We start from the raw sequence: 21,180 nt of genomic DNA, 5'->3' as shown, positions 1-21,180 counted from the left end.
TACCGAATACTTTAACAGACTTGAACTCATGAAGCTGCGTGAGAGTAGATCACATCATGCTTTGTGCTTCCTGCATAAGATATTGAAAACCAAAACGCCTAAGTATCTGGCAGTGGAGTACCGTTACTTGGGTGATTTTGGCCGTGGAGGAACGCGGCATGGATCCCATCTGCGCTGGCTGTCCAACACATAGGACTGTTATGTTCAATAAGTCGTTCCTTGTGACGGCCTGTAGTTTATGGAATTCTTTGCCTGCTGAGCTGAAGCTAGTTGAGGGACATCGCCGGTTCGGCGCGGATGTCTTGCGGTGGATCAGAGGTGGTGGACTCGACTGGAATGCTCCCTAACCCGTAATTCAAGTCTGATGTGTGTGTGTGTGTGTGTGTTGTGTGTGTTGTGTGTGTGTGTGGTGTGTGTGTGTGTGTGTGTGTGTTTTGTGTATGTGTGTGTGTGTGTTGTGTGTGTGTGTGTGGTGTGTGTGTGTGTGGTGTGTGTGTGTGTGTTGGTGTGTGTGTGTGTGTGTGGTGTGTGTGTGTGTGTGTGTGTGTGTGTGTGTGTGTGTGTATGTGTGGTTCCTCTCTTTCTTCCTTCTTCTCTCTCTTCCTTTTTCTTTTCTTCCTTTTCCCTCTTCCCTTCTTCTACCGAATAATCTATGGATTTGGACTGAAAATTCTCAACTGTATTCACTTTTCTCTTCTTCCTTTTGCATAACCCCTTTACGTACTTAAATTCGAAAGGAGTTCAAGTTTTCTCTTTTTTTTATTTTTATCATATTTATATATAGTGATAAATAATATAATATAATACAAAATAATAAATTATTATATTTATATATTTATATTTTTTCCTGTTAATTGTTTTCTAAGTTATTGTTTTCTTTTACTTTAGTTCATTGTTTATGATGTTGTTTTAGTTGTAACTTAGAATTGTATGGAGGGTTAAGTGTAAGAGAGGGCCGGCCGGCTGCGCCCTAACTTCGCCCTCCTAGGTTTTTAATAAAGGCAGCGATTCAATTCAATTCAATTCAATTCTGATCTACATGTTGACTATTGACTCTCTGCAGCTATTGACTCCCTAAACTTCAGAATCTAAAGGTATTGACTCTTTTAAGCTATTGACTTTCTGGAGCTATTGACTCTCTAAAGCTTCCTACAAGTATTAACAGGGTTTCTACTATTAAATAAATGGATAATTGCCGAGTTTTCTAATTCAAATTCTCAACAAAACTCACATGACTCTCTCTGATCTACATGTTGACTATTGACTCTCTCCAGCTATTGACTCTCTAAACTTTAGAGTCTAAAGGCATTGACTCTTTAAACCTATTGACTCTCTAAATCTTCCTGCACGTATACAGGTTTTTTATTAATCAATAAATGGATAATTATTGCCTAAGAGTGACCTGCCTGGTGTCAGAGTTTTGAGATCACACCTAACCAATTTCAGGGACTTTCCACATGATTTAACGACTGATTTCAGGCATCCGGGATCGACGATTTAACGTATCCATCCGAAACACTCGTGAATAGCGATCAAGAATTTTATACATTAGAAATGAAATATTGATACACTTTTCGGAACTCAAGATTCCATACATTTCCCTCCAAGTAGGCTAGAGGTGCGAAATAACAAAAAAGTCCTAGTGAAGGTCGATGCCACTGAAACAGCTGTTTAATTATGCAAACATTTGGAATATTGATATAGAAGGTCGATAGCGAGCTGGAATCTATTATATTATTGACCTGACCATTCTATTCTTAGGCCTATCCTTATTAGTTTTCTCACATAATCATGAAGACTTCCAACATTATACAGCTAAAGAGCAGTGGTATGAAAACAGCAGCTTTGCTCCAACTATTCTGCAAAATTACAAAGAAGTTGAAGAAATAGAAGATCATTTGGTTTGTAATATATTCTATTTTTTCAAAAAGTTGTCTGTGCATCAGAATACAAAGAATGATGAAACACTCCAATCGAAGCAAGATCTGTTATCTCACTCGAATAATTGTCAAACGCGAAAGGGAAGACGTGAAGCATTGAGCTCAAAAATCTTTGATATTCAAAACTCAGATGATATTAAAACTCAGAGACGTAGAGGGTCTCAGAGAATACTCAATCAGGAGAGTATTTAAAAAATACAGAGATATAAATATCTGAAGAAATTTACTTCTTTCTATGTGTACCGTATTTGGTAGCGTTTGGCCCAAACACTAAGTAACTAGAACGAGTTGTCTGCTCTTCTATCACCAGAATCTGTCAAATATATTCTCATCGTGCAACAGATACTAAATTCTTGAAGAAATTTGGGGGGCAATTGCTTTTTAGAGGAAGATGATCCCAAGTCAAAAACGACAAAATACGTTCTAGAAAATGCGTTCAGCATAGTGATAGCTACTGAACGTGACTCTCCTAGTATACGCGATGGATACAAAATTCACGAATGACGTTCATGCACTATCTACTATCCATCTACTATCTATATAGTATATAGTATTTACTTTTCATCTATCTAAATGCATTTGAACAACCGTATTCAGTATCATACAATATTTCATTCCAGTAACTTTATGTTTTTTTTGCAAAGTGAAAACTAAATTCTAGTATAATGCTCTGTAATATTTGGTCTGTTAGTCATGACTGTTCCAATTAGTCTACTAGATCTAAATTGGAAAATTGTAGATCTAAGTTGGATGAAGATCTAAGATCTAAGTTGGATGGGAAAATTGTATTGCCCAAGATCTTGTAGAGAAGGGAATAAAAAAACGAAGCCCATGACCGAGACTCCTGGAAGCGCTGACCTGAAACGCCGAACCCACTTGAGTGGGAAAAGGCTGAGAAGAAGTACCAGTCCAAGTTGATTACCATTAGGAAATGGAGACTCTGAATATATTATTATCATTAAGATATGAACACTAGAAATCGCCACTGTGAAAATTCTCTATCTAAAATCTGACACAATTTATTATAGTTTTCATTTGTCTTTTTCTCCAATTATAATATAGACTAATAGTGTTCCTACTCAACATTTTAAACTGATTTTCCACATTTTTCAATATAATGAATTGTTTTTCCATTTCGAAATAAATGAAATTCAATATGCTACTAATGTAGCATATATTATCTATATAAATATAAAAGTGAAATGGCACTCACTCACTCACTGACTGACTGACTCACTCACTCGCAGAACTAGAAATCTACCAGACCAAAAACGTTCAAATTTGATAGGTATGTTCAGTTGGCCCTTTAGAGGCACTAAGACCGGATTTGAAAAAAATTCTAAAGATACGCTCAAAATCTGCGTTTTTCCAGCGTTTTTTAGCGTTCTCTCAGCTTTATACGTACTTTCTCAGCCAATACGCCCAAAATTAGCGTCTTTTTTTTGCTTTTTCTCAGATTTATTAAGAACAAATGAACAGAAATTGTTCAAATTCAGTACAGAAGCTAAGCTAGGGTGTAATAATGTTGTGTTAGAAGGAATTTGAAATGACGCCAAAGATACGCCCAAAATTAGCGTTTTTTGCGTTTTCTCAGTTCTTTCATAAATTAATAGACAGAAAATGTTCAAATTTGGTAGAGAGGTTTAACTGGGGTTTAGGTGTATTTTATTTTCTCCAGTTTTTCAATGCATACTACTAGACGGGAGTACAATAATTCTCATAATATTCTAACGAAGTTTTCCACTTTGCACTAAATAATTGGAATTAATCGGTGATTGAATCGAGCGAGGAAGTACTTTGACTTTCTGATGGAATGAAGCATGCTCAAATGAAAAATTCAAGCGAGCGAAGCGAGCCCACTGATCTGATTTTTGGACGAACCAGTCGGGGGTCCAGGGGGCGGAGCCCCCTGGCTAGACGGATATGGCAAGCGAAGCAAGCCTGACGGCTAGTTTGATATATATAAAATAAACAACAGAGCAACAGGGGAACCAATTCAATAGAAGCTGGAGAAATTTGTCGCATTTCTAAAATGATTGGATTGTAATATATAATAATATTTGGATTGTTTTTATGTGATGGATTACAATTTGAAGCAAGATGATTTAAATTTTTTTCTGTGAGAATTGAAAATTGAGTTTTCACCCTCTTCAACCTCAAAATTGTTCAAGCAATCAGATTTTTAAGTTAGTTATGTGTAACGCTATTTCGCCTCTATGGTGCACATTGGTTAACGCTAAATGGACTAGCAAATGATGGCAGTCAGACAAACTACACAACGTCTCAAAGAAATTGGAAATATACAGTGTATATCTAGGCATTTGAGACTCATGAGCTATATATGTGTTGTAAAGTAAAAGTAAATTCGTATGGCTTTTGTTGGTGGGGAGTCTCTTGCGGGGAAGGTCCCTCCGCCTGAATATATAATTCAAGTCGTCAATGGGCACAGGCTGTCATACTTCAGCCGGGACCGACAGTTTAACGTGCCCATCCAATAACACGGGAGTTATCTGGCTAAAAACTTTTGGTAATGAGAGGGTTTGAACCCGGGATCTATAAGTTGCTACGCAAGCACTCTATCCACTAGACCAGGGGTCTCCAACCTTTTTCATCCAAGGGCCACATCGTTAATTCTAGGGAGGCTTGGAGGGCCAATAACAAGGATGTACGTGGAATTTGACTTGTGGGACCATTTGCTAATATCTCGCAATGGTTGATCGCTGCTTGTTTACAGCTAATTCTACACTTATTAAGAAATGGAGTGGCTACTAATAGAAGAGTACTGAACAGTTTTCAAAAATGCGTATAAATATATAACTTATTTTAAAAAATCTGTTGCAATAACTCTTGGCGGGCCGGAAAAAAATCTATCCGAGGGCCGTAGGTTGGAGAGCCCTGCACTAGACCACGGATCATATATTTGTTGTGTATCTGCCATAATGCTAAATAAATAAATAAATTGTTATTTTTTAGGTATGTAGCTCACCTATGGAGAAGGGGTAAGAGAAGATTGGCGAAAAAATGGCGGCTCTTCAAGTACAGGAGACAACAGAAGAAGGAGTTGAAAAATTCTAATAAAGACGGAGGAACCAGTGAAGGGGTGAACAATAACGGCAATGGAGGGAATCTGGAGGCCAACGTGAACTTGGGAAGTAGTCTGCTGCTCCATGCATTCCAACAAGATGATGGTACAGTAATCATTCATTTAATTCTAGATTCGAATTAATTCATCTTTGTAGTTGACTAGTCTCAGAAGACAGATACAATCTCTATGCAGTAAATTCATAAAATTTCTAGAACATTAATGATTGAATATACTCATAAAAATTCGGATAATAGTTACTTTTCATAATTATTATTGTCAAGATGGGTTCCTGATTTTGCATAGATGTTTGATAACATTCATGAGTCATGGATTTACTGATAACCTGATTTATGAATCAAGGAGTTATAAATAATTTATCCATTTATAAAGATTGATTATTTTGATGATCCAATCTAGTATATAGTGTTTTCCTCAAAACATATCCTTGGAATGAAAATCTTATAGCTCTAACAGCTCAGTAATTCATGAAGATTGTGGCTACTATACAATCATTCGTATGGCTTGAATAATAAAAACTCAAGCAATATATTTTATCTGTATATACAGATATTTATATATTTTACAGATTTTATATTTTTTTTATTTATGTATTTTACAGATATTTATATATTTTATCTGTATATACAGGGTGATTCATAATTATGGTAAAATATTTCAATGCGTGATAGTAGAGGTGGAAATAAGAAAAAAAGTTCATATAAACATATATCCATAAACGCTTCATTAGCGAGCTATACAGAGTGAAAGATTTAGCCCGGAATTCAGTTCCTCTGGTGAAATACACCGATGCTGAATTGTTTGGGGACTAGTTTTTGAAAAATTCATGCTGGATTCATATGGAAAAATATCTGAAAAATTGAATAAAACTAGTCTGGAAGCTGTAGTGTGAGTAGTTTTTGAGAAAAAAGTTGAAATATGCAAAAAATCTAAGTTCAAAAACACAGACTTCTAAGTTTGATGCCCAATAACTTTCTTTAATGACCAGTAAACAAATAATTTTTCGCAATAAAAATTGTAGAGAATTTAATTCTGAAAAAAATGTTGTAAGCTGTGTAAACTAAATTTAAATATAAGTTGGATAAAATGTTTTCTTATGTAGTACATTACACCACAAAATTTGCTGTTTTATGAGGAGAGAACTAATAACTCATATGTTGTAGCTGATTGCAAATAGAACATCGATTTTAAGAACAGCTGTTCCAAAACAGCTGATTTATTTTGTTTTAAATAAAAAAAATATTTAAAAGAAATTATCACCTGAAAATTATTTTCAGAAATATTTTAGCTCACTGTTGAACAAAAAAACAAACTGTAAGTTAGGCCTACTGTAGCCGCGCTGTGTTTTTTGTTTAACCTATTAACCAGTTATTTGTAACCATTTCACTTTGCTTTTGTGTTAAGTGTTAACTTTTTAAAAAATGGCAGGTAATTTTAGACATTATTCATACTCCGAATTAGCTGACATTCATTTAATGTAGCCTATGGAATGGGACACTACTGTAATAGTACTGAAGCAAGACGTTTGTATCAAGAGAACTTTCCTAACCGAGTATGTCCAAGTTCAAGGTTTTTTGCCACTATTCATCAACGTCTGTCTGAGACAGATTCTTTGATATCCAAAGAGCACATTTATGCAGGCAGACCCCGATCTACTAAGACTGTTGAGTTAGAAGAGCAAGTTCTTAATGAAATTTATGAACATCCCGAGAAGAACACGAGAGAATTGTCAGTGCAGTTTAATGTCAATCAATCTATTATTTGGAGAATACTAAAATAGCAACAATTACATCCATACCACCTCCAGAAAGTTCATACTCTATTGCCACGAGACTGTATTCCCTGTGCTGGTATTTGCCGATGGTTTTTAGTAAAACTTGTTTACCCAAACTTTTTAACAACCGTTTTATTTACCGACGAGGCACACTTTACAAGAACTGCTATCGTTAACCAACATATTTGGGCAGCTAAGAATCCTCATGCCATCAATCCTAATCTTCCACAACATCAGTTGTAAAATATTTCTGAAAATAATTTTCAGGTGATAATTTCTTTTAAATATTTTTTTATTTAAAACAAAATAAATCAGCTGTTTTGGAACAGCTGTTCTTAAAATCGATGTTCTATTTGCAATCAGCTACAACATATGAGTTATTAGTTCTCTCCTCATAAAACAGCAAATTTTTGTGGTGTAATGTACTACATAAGAATACATTTTATCCAACTTTTATTCAAAGTTTTAGTTAAATATTTTCATTCCTATATAAAACGGGCCACTCTCCAGAAGGCTAAGTCTGTGATGTGGGTAAACAAAACCTCTAAATCTTGTATTATGGGAATGACTCACCTGGTTCTCCGCATACATTCGTCTATTTTTAAAAACGAAGATTGCTAAATCTAATATATAAATAGCAGGAGCCGTCAGAAAATGTTCAAATTTGGTACAGAGGTTAAGCTAGGGTCTAAAAATTTGTTGATGAGGTGACTTTAATATTTCATCAAAGATACGCCCAAAATCAGCGTTTTCCAACGTTTTTTTCAGCTTTTCTGCGTTTTCTCAGTACTTTGACTTTCTGATGGAATGAAGCATGCTCAAATGAAAAATGCAGGCGAGCGAAGCGAGCACGCTGATCTCATTTTGAACGACCCAGTCCGGGGTCCTGGCTAGACGGATATGGCGCGCGAAGCGAGCCTGACGGCTAGTATTATATATTTTTGGACGAAATTGTACTTTTAACAGTAGAAAAATAACATATTTTTCGGACATGTTATTCATTATCAAAATATTTCGGAACAGAATAGTTTTGGGCCATACCTGTTGTTTTTTCCCGATCATATTTACATGATTTGTAATTGTATACACAGAAAATAGATAATAATACATTTTAATTTTGTTATCGCGCTGATTCCAATGAGAGTAGGACATAATTATTGCTCCTATCAATGTTATCCATACTGTTTTAAGTATCATTAATTCATTCTCATGTAATATAATTGTACCGTATTTTGGTGAAATAAATGGAGATTATAATATTATCCTGAATGTAAATTCATATTTTATAGTTTTTTTTAAAGTTTGGACTTTTCTAATCAATTTATTGTGATTGATTCAATTCAATTTAGAAGTATTTTTTCAAATTTAAAAATGATTTTTGTGTGTGTTTAATTGTAAATTGAGTGTGTAATTGAATAATGTCAAGTGACACATAACCTAGCTACATTTGGACTGTTGAATAAATTAGAATTGGAACCGTTTTGGGCTTATAAGCCTGTGCTACTTTTCTATAAGTTGTGTAATTCTGATGATTAAATAGAATAAATAAATAAATATCTGATCCAATATATTCCAGAAGAAGGAAAAAAGCAGGGGAACGACAGTTTGGCGAATAGTCCGCTGGGAACTCCGTGCACCCCCAGGTGCATTGTGGGGTCGGACAATGAGGAGCCAATGGCAGACGAGAGTCCCGCCAGTCCGAAGCGCTCGGCCCTGCTCAGGGTTCCTTCCTTCAACAACGGCATCCATCGCGATCCAATGGATATGGTAATTTCTAGGAGTTTTTGTTGGATATTTAATGCGACATTCGAAAAACTGCCATTCGCCAGAGTCGGTAAACTTTATAGTTGCGTAGTGTTGAGTTCAATGCGCTAGTGAACTTTATACTTACGTAGTATCGAGTTCAATGCGCTAGTGAACTTTATACTTACGTAGTATCGAGTTCAATGAGCCAGTGGCTACTATACCATAGCCACCTCTAATACAAGGCCCCGGCCCACGATATTGCAACGTCGCAGTGTAGGCCTAAAGATCAGCTGGTATTTTTAAAAATAATTTTCACCAATCACGTATTAGATTCTAGGCCTACGCTGCAATGTTGCAACATCGTAGGCCGGGACCTTGTATTAGAGGTGGCTATGCTACTACACTTACGTATTATCGTCTTCAGTGCGCTAGTGAACTCTATAATTACGTAGTATCGAGTTCAATGAGCCATTGGATTCTATAGTTATGTAGTAACGAGTCTACTGAGCTGGTGAACTCTATTGTTACGTAGAATCGAGTTCAGTGAGCAAGTGGACCTTCAAGTTACGTAGTATCGAGTTCAGTGAGCCAGAGAATTTTATAGTTACGTAATATAGAGTTCAGTAAGCCAGTGAACTCTATACTTACGTAGTAGTATCGAGTTCTGTGAGTCAATGAACCCTATAGTCATGTATTATCGTAATATCGAGTTCAGTGTGTCAGTGAACTTCATAGTTAAGTAATATAGAGTTCAGTAAGCCAGTGAACTGTATAGATATGTAGTATCGAGTTCAGTGAGCCAGTGAATTCTATAGTCACGTAGTATCGAGTTTGGTGAGCCAGTGAACTCTATATATGGAGTATCGAGTTCGCTTGCCAGAGCATACCGGACCGAAATTTTCACGATTTTGATAATTTGAGAATTTTACAATGTTCAAATATTCATTTCAAAATAGTTGAAATATTCATCAATGAAATATAAATCGTGAAGTGGTTCCCACGTTTGATTCTATATAACGTGCCGATTCATGCACCGATTTTTTTTAAATTTTACACAGTTTACAAAGTAGGTTCTAAACATATTCTGGGAAAATTTCAACTACGGTATCTAACCTTCGTAGAAACGAAAAGCCGGCATATTGAAAAACGATACTTCAAGAACATTAAAAATATGTTCTCTGTTTTATAAAATATTTTTATTGTTGTACTTTAGGGCAATATCACTTTTAAATGAAAAACTAGAACAATGCCCAATGACCTTAAAGTCCAAAATTATTATTCAAATTGAAATCCAACCACAGCAACTCACTGATAACAGCGCTTAAGAAATGATTCGTAAGGTTCTACAAAGAAACTCCGCGGTATCCGGAGAAGTTCCTCTTCTATTGATAGTTTTAGTTCCTCATCATTATTGAATCTATGGGTATAAACTTTTTCCTTCAAGTAACCCCATAAAAAGAAGTCAGAAACAGTTAAATCTGGTGATTGAGGTGGCCAATCTAAAAAATCACTTCCACGACCACTTTCACAATCCAACGACCATGAAGTTTGTCATTTAGTAATTGCTTGACATGATTTGCGAAATGAGGTGGAGCACCATCTTGTTGGAAGATTGCTTGATCCATTACTGGTACCATAAAATGAGCCAAGACTACCGCAACGTAGTAAAGAAATCAGATAATAACTCATGAAAGTAGTTTTTATAGGAAGCTGATTAGTAAAATTTCAATATGCCGCCATTTTGTTTCTGGAAGGTTAGGGAGCTGAAATTTCAGAACCTACTTTGTAAACTGTGTAAAATTTAAAAATTTCGGTACATGAATGGGCACGTAATATGAAATTAAACGTGTAAACCTCTTCGTGGGACACGGTGTATCTCACCATTCATGGGTCATGTGACTAATTTTATTAATGATAACTCTCATCGAGGAATCCTATTTATTAATCTGCAATTAATAATGGACTGCATACCGTGAAAAAGTCTTATCTTACCATTATTTACTATTCTTGGTGTATTGCGGGTAAATAAAGACAGTCTGAAGATACTCTTCCGTCTACAAAATTGAAAGCGTTTCAGGGCATCATCGGTTCTCTAGTAGTTTGGCTCTTCAGCAAGCTCTTCAACAACTTCTAAGTACCGCAACATGTGTTTGCTTTGTGAAGCATTACCCCCTTCCCCTACCCCCACAGGAGAGCTCAAAAGGGACTGAAGTCCTTTCCAATATCCTGTCTGCTCAGTGCTCTCTCCCTTACTCTCTTTCTCTCTCTCCCTCGCTCTATCTTGGGGCATCACGCATGCAAGAGAGTTTGAAGTGGTAACCGACTGTTTCGGACTTATTTTGAGGCAACCCATGATTTACTCCTCTCTTGTTTGAAAATTCACTGACGTTCAGCTACCGTAAACTCAAGTGCCAGAGCTCAATATTTTCTGAAAGTTTGTTTTCAGTTTGCATGCGGTGAACTCTGATAATTTATTATCAGGAACCTTCGATTTAGAAATGGAGAGAGCAACTATAAAAACATTCCTGTATAGACATGAATCATTAATTTTCACTTATAACAGATTAAACTATCTGCTTATGATATTACTTCTGATAGATGGAAAAGAATGGTTTAGTATTTTTTAAAGAGTCTAGTGACTGTGATAATACCAATTTAGTTATTCTAGTTATTTTTAGCAAATCGCTATCTAATAACAAGTTTGTGGCAAGCAATTTTTAGCTGAAACTCATCTCTTGAAATCATAAAATTTGGTGATTCCTGTTTCTCATTTCAGATGTGTAAATAGCATGAATCATTCCATTTATACCATAGTTTCTGCATTCAATTGCGAATTCTTCTATTTACTTACTACTGTGCTCTACTCACTATCATGACATCTATATGAATTATTATTCTATTATACAATTATCTATTTTATGAGCATTATTCTGGCTTGCTTGATACAAGAGTGATACAAATTACATTTTTATAAATTTATTAGTACCTACCGGTATGCTGTGTTTTGTCGGCTTGAGCAATAGACAACATTCAAATTAATTGATTTTAATAAGATTTTGGATCTTCATATGACCATTTATGTTTTACAATCTTATGATCATGAACTATAGTCCGTACAAAATTACTTCTGACTTGGAGGAATATGCGGCGCAGAGAAATGGAGGGAGATCAGCCAATTACAGTGATTAATAGAGTCATAGGTAGAAGCGTAGTAGCCAATTCGTCAGTCATCTGACTGCTCTCAGACAGGAAAATTCGCATGTGTAGCATGAACAGTCACTAAAAGTTGGAGAACACTGGCCGCTTCAAAACGGCAACATCGCGCCTCTGTATCCCTCCCGCTGTATGCTTTCTCTGCTGAGCATGTCCATCCCAAGTAAGAAGTAATTTTGTACAGAGTATAATCGTATTCAAATTTATAGTTTTTGAACGACCTACATGTTCAAGAACACGGTATTCTCACAATTCTATCATATTATGTTCGCATTGATGAGTGAATCATGTTTGAATCTCCTATATTGTTCAAATTGAGATTCCCTCGCTTTGTTGCTTGCTGAATTGATCCATTACATTGCTAATCGAGCATTACCATCATAGTTTCTCTGATCAAAAGCTTCCCTTTGGTTTCCCAAAGGAAATGACATCTATAGCTGCATATTCCATTAATATGTTGTATCAAAGGCGTATCAAATACAGTTGTAAGCCCAAGAGCCTACCCTATAATAGTCTACTCATCAATGACATGCGATTCAACTGGTGAGGCTCTATACTCCTACGCTACAGCATAATAATGTTGCCGAGCGACTAGGCGAAACAGCATGCTCTTAAACGTAGCCTACCACACGCTGCAACATGTATCGTGAAGCGACACCGCAACGCAACACAGCAATATGGCGACTCAATTGACATTAAATAAATGAATCTTCTTTCAATGACAAGTACGTTACAGAATAACAATAATGAAATATTGAATTCAACAAGAATGCGTAGTGTACAATCAATGAATACAATACTGCTTGATAAAGAATGAACTTTGCAAACAGGAGCATATCTCATAATTGAAAATAAAATCATTATAATATCATCTTTTGTATCACTCTTGTGGAGCCTTTCTATTTCTTATTCTTGAGAATTTTTTCAATTGTTAGCATGAGTATATCTTGTGTTTTCTCGTCAATATCTCGAATACTTGTGTTTCTTGTGATGTTTTTTTTCTGTGGTATGATTCTATATGTATCATGTTTTGAGCTTTGCATGATTGTTTTCTATGTGTGCCTTACAGTGAATGAAACTAATCTGTTTTCTCAAGTTTCAACAGCTTTCTTGATTGATTGAAGATTCTATCAAATTTTATTATATATACAAGCTTGATTTCTCTTGTAACTTTCTCAAATGTTATTCGCTTTGGTTATGATCAGTGTCTGTCAATCTATTTCAAATTCTTTCTGTTACCTACTTTCTTTAGTGAATGATTTATTGTCTTTTCTGCTTTAATATTCTCTCTTGTTGCCTGTCAATACAAAATGACTTGTGGATGCTTGGGGTGATCTATTTCTGATTACATACTTTTTTAATATATGCATCTCGTGATGATTCTTTGGTGCATCAGCCTTCAATTTAGTTTTCCATGCCCGAAGTTCTTTTGTTTCAAATTATGATAAATTTTCTGCATGCAATGTCCGGTGTGTTATGACGTTATGAATGAGTGTTTACCAAAGTTAATGAAAAGGACAGAAGGGCCGTCCATCATTCTCTTTGAAAAAATCTAAACGTTTACAAGTTTCACTAGATTTTTAACTACTTTGAATAACTTAGTCGACTTGGTTTCTCATTTTTCGTTTTCCAGAGTTAATTTTTTTGCGAACTTTACTCTTTTCAACTTCTATTCATGAAGATGACGTTTGTTTTTTTATAAAGTATCAATTTGGAATTTCCACTGATTGAATGGATTAGCCTAATCTTATTAAAATTCCATTTTTTCCATGCATGATTGGCATTGTGAATGATTTCTTGGAAAAGTTAGTGCAAGACTATGTCGAATTGGAAAGAGATAGAATGTAGTCAGATATGGGACCCCAGTTATCCACAGTCATAGATAAATATAATCTTTACGAACCGTTTAATACCCTGTATTCATTGTACGGTACTTGCGATGTGAACTGTAAAGTTTGAACCACTTTTCAGCTATTATCCTCTTTTTGAAATTTTCCAAATTTCTTTTAAATTATTGTTTGACTTCTTCCTCTATTGTGCTGTCGTTTCTTTCACTGTCTCTTTTGTGTATATTTCGAAGAACACAGCTCATGCACTTGTTGCGATTTAGAACCGAAATTAATTGTAACGGTTGCACACCTGAAAGTATACATTGTTTTCACATCTTTCTGTTGATTTTGAAAACGTTTTCCAACCTCAGCAAAGATTCAAATACATGTTTGCTACAAGACGCAGATTGAATGTTTGTCTGCTTTTGTTATACTCACAGAATCAATCATCACACTCACATTTCCTCTGCTTGCTTTCTATGAAAACTTGAACACTACTCAAACCAATCATCTCTACTCTATCATATTCAATTTGTGAAACCTATTGACAGTTTTAATATGATTTCAGGTCTAAGGCGATCTCATAATCACTTCATAATAATGTGAACTATTTTTTGAACATTCCTTGAAAGGATATCACAATTCATTAGCAATGCAGTTTAGTATACAAATAATCCATTGACCTATGTTTGTGGTACACTGTGAACACTTTCCCGATGAACTTCCTCATTTATTTGAGCTTAAAGAGTTTTCATTTTTGAACCGCTTCAAATATACATAAACTACACAGGCATCTCAAAAATATCAATTTTTAAAATATGCATTGAAATTATTGTTACCCCAAGTTATAAGAATGAGCATTACCAAATTGAATCTCAATCATGAACTATCACTGAATAGTCCACAGACATCTTACAAATAACAATTTTTAAAATATGCATTGAAATATTATTGTTACCCTAAAGTTATAAGAATGAGCATTACCAAATTGAATCTCATCAATGAATAGTCAGTCCACAGACATCTTAAAAATAACAATTTTCAAATTGTGCATTGAAATTATTTTTACACTAAGTTATAGAAATGAGCATTATCAAATTAAATCTCAATCACTAAATATTCCACAGGCATCTTAAAAATAAAAAATTTTGAAATATGCATCAAAATAATTGTTACCCTAAGTTTTAAGAATGAGCATTACCAAATTGAATCTCATCAATGAATAGTCAGTCCACAGGCATCTCAAAAATATCAATTTTTAAAATTTTCATTGAAATTATTCTTACCCTAAGTTATAAGAATGAGCATTATCAAATTAAATCTTAATCATGAGATATTACTGAATATAAAGACTAAGGCACAAGTGCTTAAAAGCCTGTTTGATTGTAAAAAACTGAGAAAATTGTGATTAAATGCCACGAGAATTGGAATAGGATTTTTCGTAAAGAAGACTTCTGTGTTCGGCTCTTGCGGCATTTGATTACGATTAAAATTCAACAGGCTTTCGTGCAACCAGAGCTAGATATTGTCAAACCACAGATTTATTAAAAATCAAGATACTATTCCAGTTGTTCAACCTTTATCAATCTCTCTGTTGAATTGGAAATAAAGTTGAAATCAACTGTATTATATAATATATATTAACCTCCAAGCATCGGTATTGGTGGAAGCTGTGACCTATCAAGATGGACATCTGCTACTGGCCTTGTCAAGGCTAAAACTGCTCAAAGAGGAGGAGCTTGTCTAGGCCAATGAGATACGTTCACCTTGATAGGCCACGACTACTCCAATAGCGGTGCTCGGCCGTTAGTATAAATACGGCTGATCTTTACTTCAGTTTTTGTTTACCAGAGTTTGATGATTGTGTAATAACTGAAACCTGTAACTGGATTTTCAATAAATCTGTGGGTTGACAATATCTAGTATTTTTATCCAGTATGGATGGTCTATCACAATATCACCTTCACATCCAAAACTGGATATGACACAGATATTTAAAAATATTAAACCTGTGAACCAACATTCAACACTCATGATTATGAAGGGTACCCATTATGCAAACCAAATTAAAAGGTCATGGATTAAAGATTTCGTTTATTAGCTCTAGAAATTAGTATTAGCTGAAACAACACTGACAGACAATCAACAGACAACCCGTCAAAGCTTAGTAGCTCTAACATTTAGAAACATAAATTTTCGTGAATAGAAAATTCGATCTAATTGAAGAGATTCTCTCAAGTTTCTTCAATTATGGAAAAGTTCCACTACATCATAATTCACTGTACAAACTTAATTAAATTCTATATACAGAGGGAACTGAATAATGGAGTTTGAAAGGTATTGCCTTCTGGATATTGCCTGAAGGTTGAGATTTTTCTACTAGAAAATAGCGTGTACAAAATCATGGAATCAATCAATCAACTACTTAAGGTACTTGCAAAGAGAAACTTGAAATCAATAGATAGAAACTGTTTATACAACATACATGAAAACTTCTGCCTACTTAATTTATTCAACTTACCAATGAAAACAATTCAACTAAAAAACTTTATATTGTTCTGAAAATGATCAAAACTATGATATACTCATTGTCTCCAGAGGAGTGTAGCAGTTCATCCAACAAACATCAAAACTTACGCTTGGGTTTTCCTATTCAATTATTATTGAATACAATTCAAACAGAATACTTCATATTCTTATGAAAACTGAGGTGGACCCACTACCCTCATCATTTTCTTTAGAGGAGTGTAACAGAACATCTAATAAACATCAAGACTTGTACTCAAGTTATCCAAATTGAATACAATTCAACCAATACACTTATATGGTTCTGAAAACTATGATACACTCAGGTAACTTAATTCCAGAGAAACTAAGATATACTTGACTGCAGTGAAGGGTAACAGTTTATCCAACAAACATACAATTTCTCGATGTGACGGTAATACATTTGGATGAGACCAGAGTAGCTGAAAGGTGTGTGGTTTTGTTTTGTTTGGTTGCTGCAGAGTGGTTCACAACTTCTCAGTCCGCCAGGTACAAATGCAATGTCGCGCCGACGTAGCAGCGTAATGTTTAGCGATGTTGTTCTGTTGCACGGCGCGGCGGGCTGTCAACAGCAAACGCGCAACATCTGCTCCTCGGAGAAGATGACGCAGGCCGGCGATGGCACCATCTGGCCCACGGATGCCGGGCCGGATGCTGGCACGGACGCGTCACTGCTGTCTGGTGCTGCTTCTCATCAGGTCAGTATGCTTTTGACGCACGGCAAGTTTCTCAACGAAAATCAAATTTATCCCAAAAATCATTTCACACTGACCCATATATTCTCATTAACCAATGTATGCAAGTCGAGATTGAGAATTTCAAGTCAACATTACCTTGTCGATAAAAAACCAGAAATGTAAATTGCTGATTGGATAAGTGGCGTAAAAAAGGTCGAATATCAGAATAGGAAATTGTTCTCGAAATAATACCATTTAAAGTTCAATCTGATCAAGATTCAATATGCAAAAGACCATTCCAACTACTACACTGCACAGTTAGAAATAATTCAGTAGGAAAAGTTGTCTGCCTAAATTCGAATCATCGGGAAAAACGTATAGAGCGTTCACCGTCTACCATTGGTCATTCCAACTTACGATACAGGTACAGCCCGTCAGGAATAGCATGAGCTCTAAGTTCAAGTTGCGCCGTAGCCCGAGAGAGAATTTTAGTGGTGGGGGAAGCATTTGACTCAGTCTCAACTTGACCTCCGTACGGTGCACATCGCTCCTGTTTGCATAGGCCTAATAGCATAAGCAGTAGGAAAGGCGACAGTGAGCCTTTCCGTCTCAACAACAAGCTCCAGCCACCTCCCCTCTCTTAGTTTCGAGCGGCCTCCCCACTCTCACTCCATTATCTCTCCTCTCGCGCATCTCACAGCTCATGCTATTCCTGCCTACTAGTAGTCTAACTCCGCCCGAAATATATTTTCATTTTAATTGTCGGCCAACACTCACAATAAATTGACCCCTGAGTGTAGAGAGAATTGGCCTACTTTCACCAACAGCCCCATTCCCAGCCAATCAGAGGACAATACTGTGTGTCGAAACTCATGAAGCTGTATTATCTCCCCGTTCGCTGATAAAAGAAATTACATTCATATGGCTTAATCAAATCTCGTTTGAAGTGAAGAAGTACAACACTTTCCCTATTTCGGAATATGTATGTAACCTTTTTATGTAGATTATGGAGAGGAATAGCATAAGGTTACCTTATTTTTACTCTCTTCTATCATTTCATGACATAATTGTTGTAAGGAATACTAAATAAAAACTTTATTTGATGTATTTGTTGAATATAGGCGGCCACAGTAGCGGCCGGTGAAGCGATGACCTGCCAGGAGCTGCTGGCCCTGAGTGGAGCTCTCAGTGCAGCCCTACCCACTGGGCAGCTCGCCCTCGACTCTCTCTTCTCCTCTCTCAGCAAGGGTGTGCTTGGAGCCCATCTCTCTCACTCGCACTACCAGGATACCAGGGCGCAGATGGTAAGTGTGCTTACGATCCTATTAATGCCATTATCATAAAGGTTGTATCAAGTCAGTCATCTGTCTCACATGCTGCCAGGATACCAGGGCGCAGATGGTAAGTTCGCATTTATGCCATATTCTCATAGTTTGTGTCAAGTCGCTCATCAGTGATCTCTCACTCGCACTACCAGAATACCAGGGCGCAGATGGTGAGCTCCCTCATCTAAATCTCTATAGAAGTGAAATGAGACTGAGTTCCCTCATCTATACCTATATCCTATTTTATATATTATATAGGAAGCTATATATGAAATTATGAAATAAATTATAAGCGAAATGGCACTGATTTATTCACTCACTCATTCATAATCAACAGAACTAGAAATCCACTAGACCGAATAAGTTCAAATTTGACAGGTTGTTCAGTTGGCCTCCTAGAGGCGCTCTAAGAACGGATTTGAACAATTTCCAAAGATACGCCCTGAATCTGTGCTTTTCCAAGCGTTTTCTCAGTTTTTAAAAACTAATTTCCCAAAAAAACACAAGAGCTTCGATGTACAGCTAAAATCGACGGGTTTTCAGCGTTTTATAAGTTTTTTCAAGAGCTGCGGTAATTGATAGAAAATTTTTGAATTTGGTAGCCTTCTTTAATTGGTTCAGCTAAGGTCAACAATGTTGTATAAGGTGTTGTTGTTGTGAAAGGGCTAGAAAACTACGTCAAAGACCCAAATTCAGCGTAATTCAAGCGTTCTCTGAGATTTCTCAGCTTTATCAAGAGAAAATGAACAGAAAATGTTCAAATTTGATACTGCCTTTCAACAGAAAACTAATCAGAAATTATTTGTAATTTCTTTCAATCATCGATTCAACACTTAATTCCAGATCTGAAGTATAGACTAATGAACAATATGTTTCTCAGTTGGAGTTGGAGTGTGAAGCACATCCAACAAGAATAGGCGACTGAGAAGTCTGGATGCGGCGCGAGATGTAGTGGCACAGAATGTTGCGCAGCATGTGGGTCCCGGATGTTGCGCAACATGTTGAAATGTGTGATTGTTGCAGGAGCAGATCCAACAAGAATGGGCGGCCGAGAAGTCTGGATGCGGCGTGAGATGTGGCTCCGGATGTTGTGCGACATGTCTGTGCGGCATAAGGAACTGCATCAAGGCGCTGGTCGAACACAAGTACTTCCAACAGGGCATCCTGCTCGCCATACTCATCAATACGTTCAGCATGGGTATTGAGTACCACAATCAGGTAGGTTCAATAAGCATCAACAATATTCCAGGCATTTTCCCATGCATGGAAGAATGCTTGCTATTTCATTTGGAACATTTTATGATTGTGATCAAGAATTGAATTAATTTATTACTGGATAAATACACTAGAGGCCGTTTTTCGAGCTTGGGATTAAGGTAAGTTGTAGATATTTAAAAGCTGGGATCAGAAAATTGGCTTTCCAAAACGGGGAATAGTTGCAGCAAAATAAATCTTTATTTTCTCATTTCTATAATATTGGAAACGTTTTTCCTTGACGAAATGAAACATTCTAAATAATTCAAAATAGCTGAAACTTTACACTATTTTCTCTTTATTTTATTTTGTGTTTAATTTTCTTGTTTTTGAAATTTAATTTAAACGTGACTTTGACTATGACTACGTGACTATGCCCCGTTTCGGAAAGCCAATTTTCTGACTCCAGCTGTTTAAAGTCTAGAACTCAGCTAAATTCCAAGCTCGGAAACCGGCCCTTAAAGTGTAGAAAGATATTAATTGTTGTAGGAGTTGATATTCTGATGCTAGTGTGTTACACCCGGCTGTAGGTACGTCTATTGATTTCATTTATTAATACATGTCATAATAGCATTGACAATTGTCATACATATAAATCCATTCACTATAAAGGTAGGCGCACACAGATCGTCATCAGACGGACGGCACGCATCGGACGATTAGATTCGATGCATTGTTTTCAATTATTATTGGAGTGTGCATACCTATCCGCATTGTGTAGGTATATGCGCACTCAAATCTAATCGTCCGATCCGTCCGATGCGTGCCATCCGTCCGATGACGATCTGTGTGCGCCTACCTTTAAGCAAATAAAGTAAAATTGTGTCATGCTGTGTCAGGAGAACCTAAATGAACAAAGACGATTCAATGAGAAAAATCCATTTTACGGCGGTTGTAATAAATGTACGTGCAACCGGGCTGTGAATTATTATTTTTCTTAGAAAGATTTCAAATACAATTCATTTTTTTCTCGCCGAGTGAAATATATTTTTTGCATCACTTATATATCTACAGACTGGCTTTCTTCATTGATTTAATTTACAGTATTTCATTTCTAGGGTAAGAATGCTATTGGAGGAAACGTAATTTGATCAGTATGTTAAGTTTCACATACTTGAAGTGATAGGTATGATTAATCAAGTTGAATCATTTTTTCCAAAAATAACTTTGTTGTGTAGAAAATATATATATCTCTCGTTACATTGTAAGCCTATATTAGCATGATTCTACCCTCAACTTTGGCAACAGTATTTTACTGTGATTAATTTCATAGTGGTTTCATTTTATTGCAACTTCAATTCATATTTATGCTTTCCAAATGAAATAATGGAGTTCTTTTCCGACTTCACTGAAGTTAAGTTTTCTGACTTCACTGTTAGTATTTTGCTACTTTAATGATAATTGCTCCTTTGTAGTTTGCACACTGTGTTTCTAAGTGAATATTTAAAATCACCTACTTTTTGTTGAATATTGAGGAATGCATTTCACTCCTGAGGAGGAGCTTCATCAGCTTCTGTGTTTTTCAAATATTCACTTAGAAATAAAGTGTCTAAAAAGACTATAACAGAGTAGACTACTATAAAGTATCTTGGCATAGAAATTAACATGAATAGACATCCTAAATATATTTACCATAAGTACCATTTTATTATGGACATCCTTAAGTAAGAAAACTAATATATTTGCATACGTGGTTAAAATTATGAATAAGTAGAGGTGAACTTTCATCAAAACATATTTCTTTGTACAATTCTATATCTTGATGTGGTCTG

General features: G+C 35.8%; 1 protein-coding gene across 11 annotated transcripts in view; it reads left to right on the top strand.

The window, feature by feature from the left end:
• The window catches only part of LOC111047592 (voltage-dependent T-type calcium channel subunit alpha-1G), a 408,419-nt gene that overhangs the window by 316,297 nt on the left and 70,942 nt on the right, over nucleotides 1–21,180 (top strand). For 9 of the 11 annotated variants that reach the window (XM_039434132.1, XM_039434130.1, XM_039434138.1 and 6 more), the window contains 5 exons: nucleotides 4,914–5,128; nucleotides 8,394–8,584; nucleotides 16,614–16,850; nucleotides 17,951–18,133; nucleotides 19,178–19,372. In XM_039434132.1, the coding sequence (XP_039290066.1) occupies nucleotides 4,914–5,128; nucleotides 8,394–8,584; nucleotides 16,614–16,850; nucleotides 17,951–18,133; nucleotides 19,178–19,372 (1,021 nt within the window). The remainder of the gene's footprint in view (nucleotides 1–4,913; nucleotides 5,129–8,393; nucleotides 8,585–16,613; nucleotides 16,851–17,950; nucleotides 18,134–19,177; nucleotides 19,373–21,180) is intronic. The other 2 variants (XM_039434137.1, XM_039434133.1) reach the window with 2 other exon arrangements.

The sequence above is a fragment of the Nilaparvata lugens genome, chromosome 8, assembly GCF_014356525.2.
Source record: "Nilaparvata lugens isolate BPH chromosome 8, ASM1435652v1, whole genome shotgun sequence".
NCBI classification, from domain to species: Eukaryota; Metazoa; Arthropoda; class Insecta; order Hemiptera; family Delphacidae; genus Nilaparvata; species Nilaparvata lugens.
This window is presented reverse-complemented; position numbering and strand designations above follow the sequence as displayed.